The sequence below is a fragment of the Mustela nigripes genome, chromosome 17, assembly GCF_022355385.1.
Source record: "Mustela nigripes isolate SB6536 chromosome 17, MUSNIG.SB6536, whole genome shotgun sequence".
Classification (NCBI taxonomy): Eukaryota; Metazoa; Chordata; class Mammalia; order Carnivora; family Mustelidae; genus Mustela; species Mustela nigripes.
In genome coordinates, this window is record NC_081573.1 from 18348047 (window position 1) to 18362842 (window position 14796).

A 14796-nucleotide genomic window follows, 5' to 3' on the forward strand; every position below is an offset into this window, starting at 1 on the left:
CCCTGAGAAGAGAATGCCTGTTCTTGTGCAGGAATGGAAGCCGGATTTCAGTGAACTTAATGATGCTATTTATATACAGTTTTGTACTGTGCAAAATAATTACTGATGTCCTCCACAGATACATGCATTCAGAGTAAAAATACATAAATATACACAGGACTCACAAACTCCTAATTCAAAAGAGGCTATCACTACAAAGGAAGGGATGTGAGTAAGACAGTAAAAAGGTACAAAGGGAATTCAGCTGCATTTGTAAATAATATTTTTTTTCTGTTAAAAATAACAGGCATGAAAGGGGCACCTGTTTGACTCGGTAGAGCACATGACTCTTAATCTCAGGGTTGTGAGGTCAAGCCCCACATTGGGCACGGAGCTTACTTAAAAATAAGTAAGTGAGTAAGTAAGTAAACAAAAGGCACGAAGCAGCAACTGGTAAAGAGTTAAGATTCACTAAAAGATTCACTAAAAGGAAGACAGAGGGTAAATGGGACATTTCCTAAATGCTTGAAGTGTTTCATAATAATCTTTTTTAGAACGACTCAAAGGTGTGGTGGACAATTCTTCCAAGAAGTTGGCTGTGAAAAGAGCAGAGAAACAGGGCAGGACATCTCTAGATACCAAAGAGTATTAAAGTGCCTACAAGAAATGCGCTGTCACTGCCCACACCCCACCTGGCTGTCTGGCCAAGCACGGACCCTTGCAGCCAGCTCTGGCCCGTCTTTCCAGACTGAGGCTCCAGCCTTTTTTCCCTGGTCCCTCTTCCTTGAAGCTCTACTGCATTGCTCCTGGTTGGAGACAGGGCCTTTTCTCTGGGCTCCTGCACCCCGCACTCCTCCATCACAGCTCTTTCACCCTGTTTTTGTAGGCCTTTCCTCTGGGAGGCTAGGAGAGGAAGCCGTCACCCCGGTGCGTGGCCCATGCCCGGCACTGAGAGGCATTCACCATCAAATGAAGGAAAGAGGGAATGATAACATTCAAAACTAACACCTCTAAATGAAATACTGCTTTTAGGTACCAACTGGCAAAGGTTGTCCGAAGCCTCCTCTATTTGAACACAGGGCACCCATCTCCCCCAAGTCAGGGTTACCTCGGCAGCGCCCCGCCAGGAGCGCACAGCTTCCTCCAACTCGGGCGTGTGGCTCACGCCAGATAAGCCGCTGCCGCCACCGTTCTTCTTCTCTGGCACAACCACCTCGGCAAAGCAGGAGTGAGCCACGGGCTGGACCTTCTGTAAGGCCTGGGTCAAAAACTGGAAATGGACCTGCACCACCGTCAAGAAACATCGCCCCAACACCTGTGAAAACAAGAGAGCCGGGGGGGGGTGGTTAGCGTGTCGGTCGCCACCGCCATCAGTGCAGCACCCTGTTAACCATCAGTGTGAGCAGGAGGTAACAGAACCCAGAAATGTGAAATCACAGCAAGTTCGACAGTCAGCCTGCTTCTGCACGATGTTTGTTCTCATGTCTGTCTGCACCTGGGTGCCTCATGTCTACAAGCCAAAATGCTGCAACCCAATAGCAAAGCCCAAGTTTCAAATGGGCCTTCCCAGTTCCCACTGCTCTCCCCCCACCCACACTTCTGTTCTCTACTCCCCTGAGGTGGACTCTGGCTCACCCTAACCCTAGTTGTCTTTGGGCTCCTAACGAACGAGAAGAACCCACAGTTCCAGTTATGTGTACACAGAATTCAGAAGGCACAATAAAAGCCATGCAAATGAAAATCTGAAAGGTCAGTTTGACCATAAGAATTCTATTAGAAATGAAATCCAAAGATACAAGTTATTTTGGTAACAGTGTTATTAACATAGCTGTATGTCATAATTCCAATCTTAGGAAACAAAGAAACAAAGTTGACAGTCTTCTAGGAGTCAACAAAACGTACTGGATGACTCTATTTGTCACAACAGTCGAAATTCACTCTCCTAATACCTATCAGTAGTTAGTTGGTTGATGGAGCTGTCCATTAGCAGATACTATACACAGGGGCGCCTGGGTGGTTCAGTTAGTTAAGCATCTGCCTTTGGCTCAGCTCATGATCCTGGGGTCCTGGGATGGAGCCCCACATCGGGAATCCTTGCTCAGTTGAGTCTGCTTCTCCCTCTCCCTCTGTTCCTCCCTGCTCTTGTGCTCTCTCTCGCTCAGGTAAATCAATAAAATCTTTTTAAAAAAATACTATATACATAATACTATGCTAATACATACTGTTAATATGTAACTATAATAATTTTTTTTAAGATTTTTTTTTTTATTTATTTGACAGACAGAGATCACAAGTAGGCAGAGAGGCAGGCAGAGAGAGAGAGAGAGAGGAGGAAGCAGGCTCCCTGCTGAGCAGAGAGCCCGATGCGGGACTCGATCCCAGGACCCTGAGATCATGACCTGAGCTGAAGGCAGCGGCTTAACCCACTGAGCCACCCAGGCGCCCCATAACTATAATAATTTATATGCCAAAAAATACTATATACAATTAATATTTTAAGATACAAATGTGTAATGCCACCCTTGGCAATGGCCAAAACCATTCTCTGATTTTTTTTTTTTTTTTAGATTTTATTTATTTATGTGACAGAGGGGAGAGAGAGAGAGAAAGAGAGAGACAGAGAGAGCATAAGCAAGGGGAGTGACAACAGAGGGAGAAGGAGAAGCAGGCTTCCGCTAAGCAGAGAGAGTAAGAACTTGTCACATGCAAAGCAACTTGAGCAGAGAACTTCCAGATTACTGACAAGTTCTCTTAAATTTTAGTTGTGTTGTCCATACTAAATTTGACAATAATAACAAAACTATCTTTTATCATGTTCCATAACATTTACCATATTTTCCATGGAGGGTCTATAATATTTCATTGGTTCATACAGTAGATTACTTAGTCAAGAAATTACTTTATTGAGTTTGCAATTTATTCAGTTGGTAGGAGCACAGCTTGCTGCTAGCACTTGGTGCACTGCCTTGGGGAGGTGGGAAAGGATGGGGAACTGTTTCCACAGCCTTTACAAGGAACTAAAATCTGATCCTAGTGCCCACGCTTTGGCCCAGCCCTGTCCCCTGAAGCACCTAAAAGTAAGACTTGAATTGGGCCTTCTCACCTCCCAGCACACATTTTAGATGCTGTCCTTTTCCATCGCCACTGGTCAGAGCTCTGCTTCCTAGAGAAAGTCAGGCAAGTTTCAGTGGTAACATTTGTTCACTCTGATTCTCCCCTGTGGAAGTCACCAGGGCCAGACTAAAACAAATAAACTCACACAAATCTCACACCAAACCATCGGCCCTCTATGGAGAACAATTAGAGGCTGAACTCCCACCCAAACCTCCTGGGTTTCCACTCATACCTGCCTCAAAGCTCCTTCCCATGACTGATCTACGCCGGCTGGAGCAGGGTAAGGGACACAGAGGAAGCATCCTAGCAACCCAGAGTCACATGACAGAAACAGACGGAACAGCATATATTTCGTATTGTATGTAGCAGCAGCTGGCCTTCAGGGAACACTTCATGTGTACATCATCTATGTACCATACCTACCAAGGAGCACCTCATTTCATCCTCAGAACAACGGTATGAAGTCAGTCCCATTTTACAGACAGTAAGACCGAGGCACAGAAAGGTTATGAAACTTTTTAAAGGAACACAAACTGGTTGTAACAGAGTGGTCACTTGGTTCAAGTGTCTATGCTCTTGGCCCCTGTGCCCCACTGCCTCCAACAGGCTAGACACGGCTGGATACAGCTGTGGGCTGGCAGCACCGAGACCAGGCACATGATACACTCAACCTTAACTGACCTAGGCCGGAATGAGGGTATCCTGAAGCCCCACGCAGCGCAAACACGGGAGGAGTGGAGTGGACTCCTCAGACACAAACTCTTCCTCCTCTTCCTTCCTCAGCCTCTTGGCAGGCTCTGGGGAGGTGGGAAGAGGAGGAAGTGGAAACACCAGGTACCATGTGCTGTGGGGTCACGTTCTTACAGCTTCTGACAAATACAATCAAGACATTCATTTGTTCAACACGTATGTAGTGTACAAATACTGGGTATGTACAAAGCACAACAAAAGGCCAAAGGACACTACAAAAGAGATAGTGAGCAAGTCCTTTTCCTCATGAGGGTTTCTTTCTTTCTGTCTTTGTGTTTTTTTAAAAAGATTTTTATTTATTTATTTATTTATTTATTTATGGGAGAGGGAGTGAAGTACACTCCCCGCTGAGTGCGGAGTTGGACGCAGGACTCCATGCAGGACTCGATCTCCGGACCCTGAGATCACGACCTGAGCTGAAATCAAGAGTTGGAGGCTCAATCACACTTTCTTTTCTTTTTTCTTTTCTTTCTTTTTTTTTTTTTTTTTAAGATTTTATTTATTTATTTACTTGTCAGAGAGAGAGAGAGAGAGAGCAGAAGCAGGCAGAGTGGTAGGCAGAGGCAGAGAGAGAAGCAGGCTCCCCGCCGAGCAAGGAGCTCGATGTGGGACTCGATCCCAGGACCCTGGGACCATGACCCGAGCTGAAGGCAGTGACTGAACCAACTGAGCCACCCAGACATCCCTCAATCACACTTTCTAATGGTGGGGAACAAACTGCTAAGTCAACATTGTATGTCGGGGGCTGCTGGAGAAGGAAAACAAAGGGGCGATGCGGAAAGGAAAAAGCTCTCTGAGGGAAGGACTAAGGGAACAGGAAACTACTTTTCCCCCTTCTAAAAGGGAAAATTCTGGGAAAAGCCTGATGGCAGGAAAGGGCTGGGGTGCGTTTCTTATGGGAGAAGGAGGATGTTGCTGCAGGGATAAGGGGGTAAAGATGCAGAACAGTTTAAAAGGCAGACATTTGGTATGTTGTCTCCACCATTTTTACATGTTTGACCTTGGATGAGTCATTTAATTTAAATTTCTTCCCTGTAAACAAGGAATGATGAGAACCAGAGCTCAGCAATCTCTCCCCTGCCCCTTCTCCCCACCCTTCCCCAGGATAGATGCAGCATCAGTCCCAGTTACAGCTGCAACAAAATATCTGTGTTGTGAACAAGTCACTAAAAGCTAATCAAATAGAGCTCTGCTCTAAAGGCTTACAGTAAGAGATGCATAAACACTGTGTTCTCTTGAGAGAGGACACAGCTCAACCTCCAGCCTGCCTCTACCCATCTCCTGTCACAGTCCAGGTTTCCTCCTGTAACAGATCCCACCGGCCTCCATCAGACCTGGGCCAGTCCTTGGGGCTTCCTGACGAACCTGGAAGGAAATACAGACTCTAATGCTGTGAATTCGAAAGCATGCGACCTCAGGGCCGTGGCCAGGTATTTTGTCCTTTGCATGGAGACCACTGCCTGGACTGTGGGATTGGGGAAATGGGTGAGTGGGGAGGTCAGAGACACTGGAGTTTAAAACGTCAGCAGACAGACACCTGCAGCTCTAACAGCAGCTTCCGTGTATTGAGTGCTTAACCCATACCAAGCACTTTACTTGCAAGGAAGCAACTCTGTGGGTAAGAGAAATGTACCCATTTTACAGATGATAACACTGAAGCTTCAAGAAAGAAGCCTGTTCCAATGCCATGTAGGTGATAAGAGGTGGAGCAGAGACCTGATGCCAGATATGTTCAACTCCAAAAGCTGTATTCCTAACCACCAAGCCACTGTCTCCCTAGGATATGATCCAGGATGCAGCCACAATAGTGGTGGCTCCTAAGAAGAGGGGAAGAGCCCTGTGCAGGAGCCCTGACTTCTCCCACATGGTGTCAGGACCCGGGATGGGAACGGAGACTGAGAGGCATGGCTCTGTCTTCTCTGGCTGTAGAAAAGGCACTGTGACAAAAGTTTCAAGCAGGACAGCCTGCGGCACTCCTAAATGGCATGAATCTCAAAAGCTAATGATTCCACAGCAGAGAGCAGCTGCTAAGACTGGCTGGAAGCAGCAATTTGAAACAGGGAGAGGGTGCAAGGGGCTTGGGAGAAAGAGCAGCTTCTCCCGCCTACTGAGGAATTCCAAATCCAAAAACATCTGTTCAGTCTTTCAGCACACAGTCTCATTTAAGAATTATGAATAAAGCAAGTGGAGTTAATTGACATTTGCATTTTTAAAAGATTAATCTAGGGATGCCTGGCTGGCTCTGTCAGAGAAGCATGAGACTCTAGATCTCAGGGTCATGAATTTGAGCCCCAGGTTGGGCACAGAGATTACTTAAATAAATAAAACATAAAAAAAAAAAAAAAGATTAATCTATCCAAAGCATCCCAAGTTGATGGAATTTTAGGCCAATTTCAGACTTCTGCATTAAAAGAAACCTTTCAATGTGACTTAAATTCCCCATAAAGGCCCAATTCCTGAATAGAGACCATCAGTGACCTTGACCCTCTTGCTTCTCAATGTCCATGGAGCATTCTGGATATAATCAGCCTTTAAGGATCTACCAAAAGGAAATCTTGTTTTCTGGAACTCCCTGATGGCGGCAGGAAAGGGTAGGAGTTCACGTTCCCATAACCACGTCCACATATCACATCTGCTGCTAAGGGTGTTGTGTTGATGGACAGAACCAGAAAACCTTTTCTTTTTGGTGTTGTTTACATTTTACTAATTAAAACAGATTTTAGTTTAAGGTAACACTAATTTTGAATCCCAAAAGACCATGCTTTCTACGCCCCCACTGATGCTGAGGATCAATGGAACTCTACCTTCCTAGACATATTTCAAAATTTGGTTTTAGTTATGGCTGTTCAAGGCCAAGCAAGGCCTGACTCAGCCCTGAACACATGCCTGTGTTGGGATGATGGAATACCCAAATCTACTCCATCTCCCAACATGCCTTGTGATTTTCACATTAAAACACACAGTGTCTTATCCAGTTCATTTCCTACTCAACCTCACTTAACAATCTGTCTCTCTCACATCCCCGGAGTGAAGAACAAATAAAACTGTCACAAACACTCCCCTGTCAAACATTTCCAGGAAATCTAACATTTATTTCTGATCAGTTTAAAAGTCTAGAGTAAATGAAATGGAGTTGATCTGGATTGGCCGTTTTTATTAGAAATTCCAAAGTCATTCAATCATTTCTTTCTCTGCAATATTTACTTTTACCTTAAACACAACAGTTGGTTCCAAGTATCCTCAACCTTGCTCCTTTGTTCATATGATAATTCCAGAGTTATTACATAATGATCTAACCAATAGAGCAGAATGTGATATAGAGAACTAAATGCGTCTCCAGAGAAATAGAGAATGCAGCGGACCATGGCCAGGCTATGGAAAGTGCTCTGCAAAGATTAGATTACAGTATAAAAATGTAAAAAACAAACACTGAAACTATGTATAGTCTGACCTAAAACCAATTACAGTTGAGTGTTAAAATATTTAAAAATTTTAAAACAGGCAATTAACAAAACAACAAAGATCTCTTTGCAGTCAATACTAACCTAGAGCAAGCTGCCATGCTACGTATAGGAGAAAACAAAGAAAGGGAAGAAAAGCTAATGTGTGCCCAAGAGTGGCCGAACCAACACCAAATGCTAATTATTCACACAAGATTATATGTATTCTGCTTCTGGACATGCTGCCCTTGCCTGCTGGTGAAAATATCAACAGAGACAGTTTCAGAACTCCTACTTCATGGGCTGAGCACTCTGGTGCACAAAATCTTTTACAATAGTAATACATAATCACTGCAAACAAATTAGGGGGGAAAAATCAGTTAAATAAAAATCTACTAAATATCACTAAATAGATATAACCACTGATTACATGTTTCCTCTACAGCCTACATTTATACCTATAGATGGATTTTTTTTTTGCAAAAACGAGATTATATTTATATACTCTCTTTTATAGCCTGCTTTCCAAAAGAAAATATATCAACAATTTAATACGATGCCAACACACATAGGAAGTTTTGTATTTTAGCTACATAGCTATAAATTTTTTTTTTAAGATTTTATTTATTTATTTGAGAGAGAGAGAGAGAGAAAGAGAAAGCATGAGAAGGGGGAGGGTCAGAGGGAGAAGCAGACTCCCTGCTAAGCAGGGAGTCTGATGCAGGACTCAGTCCTGGGACTCCAGGATCATGACCTGAGCCGAAGGCAGTTGCTTAACCAACTGTACACTGCTATATCCAGGCACCGTACATTGCTATAAATCTTAACATAACTAATAAGGATAATTATAAAATGTCACTCAGGACATGAAAACATGAAAGGCTACTCAAGGTAACTAAGTCCACATTAATTATGGTAAACAAAAGGACTGCTCTTCCAGTAATTTTTCCCATTGAAAATGCAAGTTTCCTCCATAAGTAAAGCAAAGTAATATTATGGATTTCTATAGGCAGAGATAAAATATATTTAAGTTACCCAGACAAGCTTATGGCCTGGGAGCCTATCAGAATTCAGAAAATTCTTTTTGTTGATAGGAGTGTATTTTTCTTTAAAAGTTAATATTTCAGGGTGCCTGGGTGGTTAAGCATCTGACTTTAGCTCAGGTCAGGTCCCAGGGTCCTGGGATCGAGTCCCACATCGGGCTCCCTACTCAGCAGGAAGCCTGTTTCTCCCTCTGCCTGCTGCTCTCCATGCTTGTACACACACTCCCTCCCCCATCAAATAAATAAATAAAATCTTTAAGAAAAAAAAGTTGTCATTTCAATCATGAAGAAAATATTATCACTGGGACATCTGAGTGGTTAAGGCACTGACTTAAGAAGAAAATAGTAAACTATCTCAACTGGGGGCACCTGGGGGGCTCAGTCGATTAAGGATCTGACTCTTGGTTTCAGCTCAGGTCAGGATTTTGGGGTCCCGGGTCAGCTCTGCGCTCAGTGTGGAGTCTGCTTGAGATTTTCTCTCCTCCTCCCTCTGCCCCCCTTGCTCATGCTGTCTCTCTCTCTCTCAAATAAATAAATATTTTAAAAAAAAACACAACAACAACCACCCTATCTCAATGGAAGAAATGATTAAAAAGACAAATGGGGAACTTACAAGCGGAAATCCACTCCATCAATATCATGTTTTTTTTAATATATATATATATTTTTTTTAATATTATATTTTATTTATTTGACAGAGAGAGAGAGAGAGATCACAAGTAGGCAGAGGCAGGCAGAGAGAGAGGTGGAAGCAGGCTCCCTGCCGAGCAGAGAGTCCGATGCGGGGCTCGATCCCAGGACTCTGGGATCATGACCTGAGCCGAAGGCAGAGGCTTTAACCCACTGAGCCACCCAGGTGCCCCCCATCAATATCATCTTCACAGTACAACACTGAGCAGAAGGCCTCTGCATCCCAGGTGATGTGGCAGGCCAGGCCTCCCCTGTGCTTCACTGAGCTGGGCTTCACCATGCCCAGGCTCTGTCATGCATGTGGTATTCCTACTCATGAGGACTGTGGCAAGTCTTGGGCTGAGGCAGGGAAGGGGGTCTTCCACCTCCTCCCAGCAGCATCTGAGACAGGGGCCCCTTCCCCCTTCCTGAAACACCTGCTTCTCTGGGCTTCCAAGACACTGCACTTGCTCTGTCTCTACCTCACTCTCCAGTTGCTCCCAGGTCATCTCTTCCTTCTTAATCTGGAGTGCCCCAGGGCTCACTCGTCCTTCCATTCTCCCTTTGGTTCCCTAGTTATATTCACTCCCTTGATGACCTGGTTTGGTTTTACAGCTTCAAATACCATCTATTGACTCAACTGTTCTCAAGTTCCTATCTCCTGTCTGGACCTCAGCCTTGAACTCCAAATCTGTATATCCAACTATCTACTTGACACTGTCCCTGGGAGATCTAACAGGCACTGCAGACCTATTATTCCAACCTACTCTTGCCCCATTTCAGTAAAGAGCGTGACCAGAGATCCAGCTGCTCATGTGGTAAACCCCAGAGTCATCGTCGACCCCTCTTTCTCTCTCTCATGCACTCACAGTGTCCCACAGTGCTATGTTCAAATGAAACAGCTAGAATATCAATCAGCCTTAAAAAGGAGGGAAGCGCTGACACTTACTACAGCATGGGTGAGCCTTAAAGACATAAAGGTAAATGAGAGCAGCCAGCACAGAAAGACAAATACTGTACGTCCCACCGATACGAGGTACCGAGAACAGGAGAACTGACAGAGACAGAAGGTAGAGAAAAGGAGGTTTCCCGGGATTGGGAGGAGGGTGGAATGGAGGGTACTGCTTAAAGGAGCAGGGTTTTAGTTTGGGAAGATGAGGACGTTCTGGAGATGGATGGCGCTGAGGGGTGCAGTCCAGTGTAAATACACCTAATGCCTCTGAGCCGTTCACTGAAAAACAAGTCCAACCGCTTCCAGTCACCTCCTCTGCCAGCATTCTGTTCCAAGCTACAATCATCTCTTGCCCTGATTAATTACTATAATAGCCTCTTAACTGATCTTCCTGTCCCACTCAATTAGGATTAGGTCTGTCTATACACAACAACAACAAATGCAGTGGCTTAAGCAAGATTGGTGTTTACTTCTTTCTTTTTTCTAAGGTAAAAAATAAACCTAGGGTTTGGCCGTCCAGAGCCGGGATGGGGACTCCCGGGTACCACAAGGAGCCCAGTTCCCATCTTTCTGCTCTGCATCCTCTCGCCAGGCCGACATTCTTCACCACCTCATAGGTCCAAAGGGCTAAATGACCTTCAGCCATCTGCCTGCATCCTAGAGAGCAGCAAACTGGGGCAGAAGACTCATCCCAAACCTCTAGTTACATCTTCACAGACCAGAACTTACTCAAGTGACCCCGGATGTAAGGAAGGCTGGGAGTATACTCCCTTTTCCGGGCACAGTAAGCCTGAAAACAAAACAAAACAAAACAGAAACAAACCTGGAGTTCTGTTGCTAAGGAAGAAGGGGAGACTGGATTTTGGGAGGCAACCAACCAACAGCATCTCCTCTCTCCCCTAGAGTCCACTTTCCACACAGGAAACGGATTATTATAAAACAGAAATCAGGTTATTGCACTCCCCTGCTCAAAATCGTCCAGTGGCTTTTCACTGCGATCAGAGGAAAATCCACAGTCTTCGTTCTGTCCTACAATACCCTGCAAGATCTGGGCCCTGACTGTTCTCTGAACACATCTCCTATCCTCCTCTCAGCTCTGGCCACCCTGCTTTCTTCCTGTTCCTCAGAAATTCTGAGCACAGCTCCTGCCTCACATCTTGGCACAAGCCAGTTCCCACCACCTCAGGGTTTCTCCGGATCAACATTATCGACATTTGGAGCCAGAGATGTCACTGTTGTGGTGGGGGAGAGGGGGGTTCCTGCTCGAGGCTGTGCATTGTCAGCAGCATCCCTGGTCTTGTAGAGATGCCAGCAGCACTGGCGGGAGGTGCAGCAACCACAGCCTCTCGGATCATACTGTTTGGAATACATTTTCGAATTGTTACTGTTTTTCTTGTTAAAGCAAAAAGAAGGCAATCCTTTCCTCCTAGGGTGACTTCTGAGAGACGAAGAGCTGCAGGAGAGCATGAATGGGGCAGCAGAGGGGAGCTTTTGAGCAGCCACACTTCTGTTCCGTTGCAGGACTGAAATATAACCCGACGGGCTATGAGGAGAGAAATACCAAGATTCTGCCTTCTTCAAATAAATCTGAATTGAAAATCAGACATATCGAAGAGCTCTGTGCTTCTGCAAACTTATGTCTTTCATGAGCTGGGGCCTGAGTCTGGTTACCTACTGTTCTATACTTCCTGCAAGGAACACCATCCCACCATGGGTTTACGTGTGTGGGATAGGAAGGTTGGGATATTAGTCAGAAGCAGAGAGGGAGGGGGGCCTGGGTGGCTCAGTGGGTTGAGCCTCTGCCTTTGGCTTGGGTCATGATCTCGGGGTCCTGGGATGGAGCCCCACATCGGGCTCTCTGCTCAGCGGGGAGCCTGCTTCCCTCTGTCTCTCTGTCTGCCTCTCTGCCTACTTGTGATCTCTGTCTGTCAAATAAATAAATAAAATCTTAAAAACAACAACAAAAAGAAGCAGAGAGGGAAACTGAGGTCTTCAGAGATGGCAAAAATTTGTCCTCCAAATATATAGTGAGTCAGTAAAATTCTAACTTCCTAGCATGCAAGTTCAAACCTGCTCCTTCAAACCATTCTGAGCCCTCTGGGGTAACAGTCAAGTTCTTCTCAATGAGGAAGACTCCTCTTACCCTATCCCTAGCATGGAAAAAACTGGGAGATATCATTTTTGTGACAACTGAAAATACTTCCAGACACTGCCAAGTGTCCTCTGAGGGACAGCCCACCCTGACCCAGTGGCGAATGAACTACTACTCTATCTGGAGCATTCTTCCTCCTGGAATTCACACAGCTGTTGCTCTCATAGACTTTGCTCAAGAGTCCCATCCTTTCCTCTCTCTCTTCCCTTATCCTTCATTTTGCTTCACAGCAACACCCCACTACCTGACATTACCTTTGCATGTATTTTGTTGTTGTTGTTTTGGGGTTTTTTTGTGCCTATTTTCCCACCTAGAGGCTAAGCTAGATGAAGGCAGGATCTCCCTTTTGCTCTCTGTTGTATTCTCAGTGCCTGGTGTACAGTAGACAATTCCTCCTATGTATCTGCTGAAGAAGCAGTTGCTACCCTCCACATAAAAGTGCCAAGTCAAGGGGCATCTGGGTGGCTCAGTCTGTTGAGCGTCCGACTCTTGATTTCAGCTCAGGTCATTATGATCTTGGGGTCCTGGGATCAAGACTTGTGTTGGGCTCTGTGCTCAGTGCAGTCTGGTTGAGGTTTTGCTCTCTCTCCCTCTTAACCCTGCTCACATGCACTTTCTATCTCTCAAATAAGTAAATAAATAAATCTTAAAAAAAAAAAAAAAAAAAAAAGCCAAGCCAAGCCAGGAACAGCATGGTGACTACAGGGCTGAGGGCATTAAAAGTGCCAGTATCTTTGAGCCAATGACATCTGATTCTTTCCCCCCAAACTCTTCCTGCTTTCTTTCCCTGGACAGCTCTTCTGCCACCAGCCCAGACACCAGCTGCAAACCCTGAGATGACCTTAAGGGTGACAACACCAACAGGCATAGGGGAGATCACAACTACTGTGGAGAAAGGAAGTCTACAAACCACGCAAGGCTTTCCTGTAAGCAAAACACTCATGAATGAACAATCAGGTATAACACTTGTTATACCTGTACCCTTATTCTTTCAAACTAAGAGCCAGTATGTAAGGAATAGGTATTCTGTTTAGAGATATGCGTAAGGGAATAAAAAGATGTAATTTCCCTGTATGTTTCTGTGTACGTATCTATTTGCTGCTATCTGCATCAACACATTAAGACTATGAGCTACCGGGCGCCCCCAGCCTGGAGCACTTTGGACTGCCCTCACTCACTCTGCCAGCTTGCAGCCAGCTCTTGGGTATTTTCTCCAGGAAGCAGGGTGGCAGCAGCGAGGTGAAGAGGAAAGCCAACCAAGGGACTGAGGCCTTTTCTAGGGGCTTGTGAGCCCTCAGGAGGGGTCCTGCAGTGAGCAGGAACTCACGGGGGTTCCTTCACATCAGGCTCTTTCTACTTTTCTGGCTCTGGGTATGTCAGCATTAGCTGGAGGGCCAGGAAATGCAGTCTCACAGAGGAATGGACACAAGTGAGCGCACGGGCCTGAGGCAGTGGAGGGACAGAAGACACAAGCCCTATCTAGGCTGGTCCCAGTATTGCAGGCAAATGTCATTTAACACACATTCAGAATCTTTATTTGTAAAGACAAGGGAGGCTGCCAAAACGGGCTATTATCTAATCCTGTGAGATCTCACAAGCTGACCAGTAACCATAAACATTTAGAGTAAAGAATAATTCAGGAAACCTAGTTCTGTGTAAAATTACACTCCATGAACTCTTTTGTTTCTGTCTCCTTCTAATTAACTTACCAAACCTAGTATTTCCCTTATGGCCACTCAAATCTTCTTAGCAAATATGAAATTTTAAGTCTTCTCCTCCTAAAGGAAAGTAACGTCATTTCAGTTACCAAAATTAGGAGCACTCCTACCTGCTTGCTGGGGTCCTGCCCGGGGGATAGGGTGGGTTTTCTTTTCTCATTTTCTTCCTAGATTCTCTTTTATTTTCTTCATTTTTCTGAACTATACCTGCTTTTCTTTTCATCACTACAACTTCCTCAATAATACTTCCTGTGATATTGTGATTTACAGCAAGAAATACCTATTTCGGTCTTCTTCCAAGGTTCCTGGCACAAAGCTCCTAAAACCCTTGGAATTTTCCGTGTGATAAGAGAGATAAAGTGTGGGGCGCCTGGGTGGTTCACTGGTTAAGCATCTGCCTTTGGCTCCGGCCCTAATTCCAGGGTCCTGGGATCGAGCCCCGCATCGAGCCCTGGCATTGAGCCCTGGCACTGAGCCCCAGCATCAGGCTCCCTGCTGGGCAGGAAGCCTGCTTCTCCCTCTCCCACTCCCCCTGCTTGTGCTCCTTCTCACTGTGTCTCTCTCTGTCGAATAAATAAAATCTTTAAAAAAAAAAAAAAAAGAGCAATAAAATGTGTTTTGTTATTCATAACAAGCCTCTCTAAACCAGACCTGAGTTTATGTCAATGAGGTGACTTTTGAGAAAAGCCCCTAAGAAGGGCCGCTAGTTGTCAGGGGACCCAACCACTGATTAGAGATTTAGAACTTTCAGGCCCACCACTTTGGGAACGCGAGGGGTTAGAGGTCCAATCATTCACCAATGGCCAACAATCGAATCAATCCCAGCCATGGAATGAAGCCTTGAGAAAGCCCAAAGGATGGGGCGCCTGGGTGGCTCAGTGGTTTGGGCTGCTGCCTTCGGCTCGGGTCATGATCTCAGGGTCCTGGGATCGAGCCCCGCATCAGGCTTCCTGCGGAGCAGGGAGCCCGATGCGGGGCT

The 14796-nt window shown here is 45.4% G+C and overlaps 1 protein-coding gene across 3 annotated transcripts in view; it reads right to left on the bottom strand.

Annotated features, from left to right (window-relative positions):
• Nucleotides 1-14796, bottom strand: part of GARRE1 (granule associated Rac and RHOG effector 1) — an 81055-nt gene that overhangs the window by 25286 nt on the left and 40973 nt on the right. For all 3 annotated transcript variants that reach the window (XM_059383848.1, XM_059383849.1, XM_059383850.1), the window contains exon 3: nt 1088-1294. In XM_059383848.1, coding sequence (XP_059239831.1) covers nt 1088-1294 — 207 coding nt within the window. The remainder of the gene's footprint in view (nt 1-1087; nt 1295-14796) is intronic.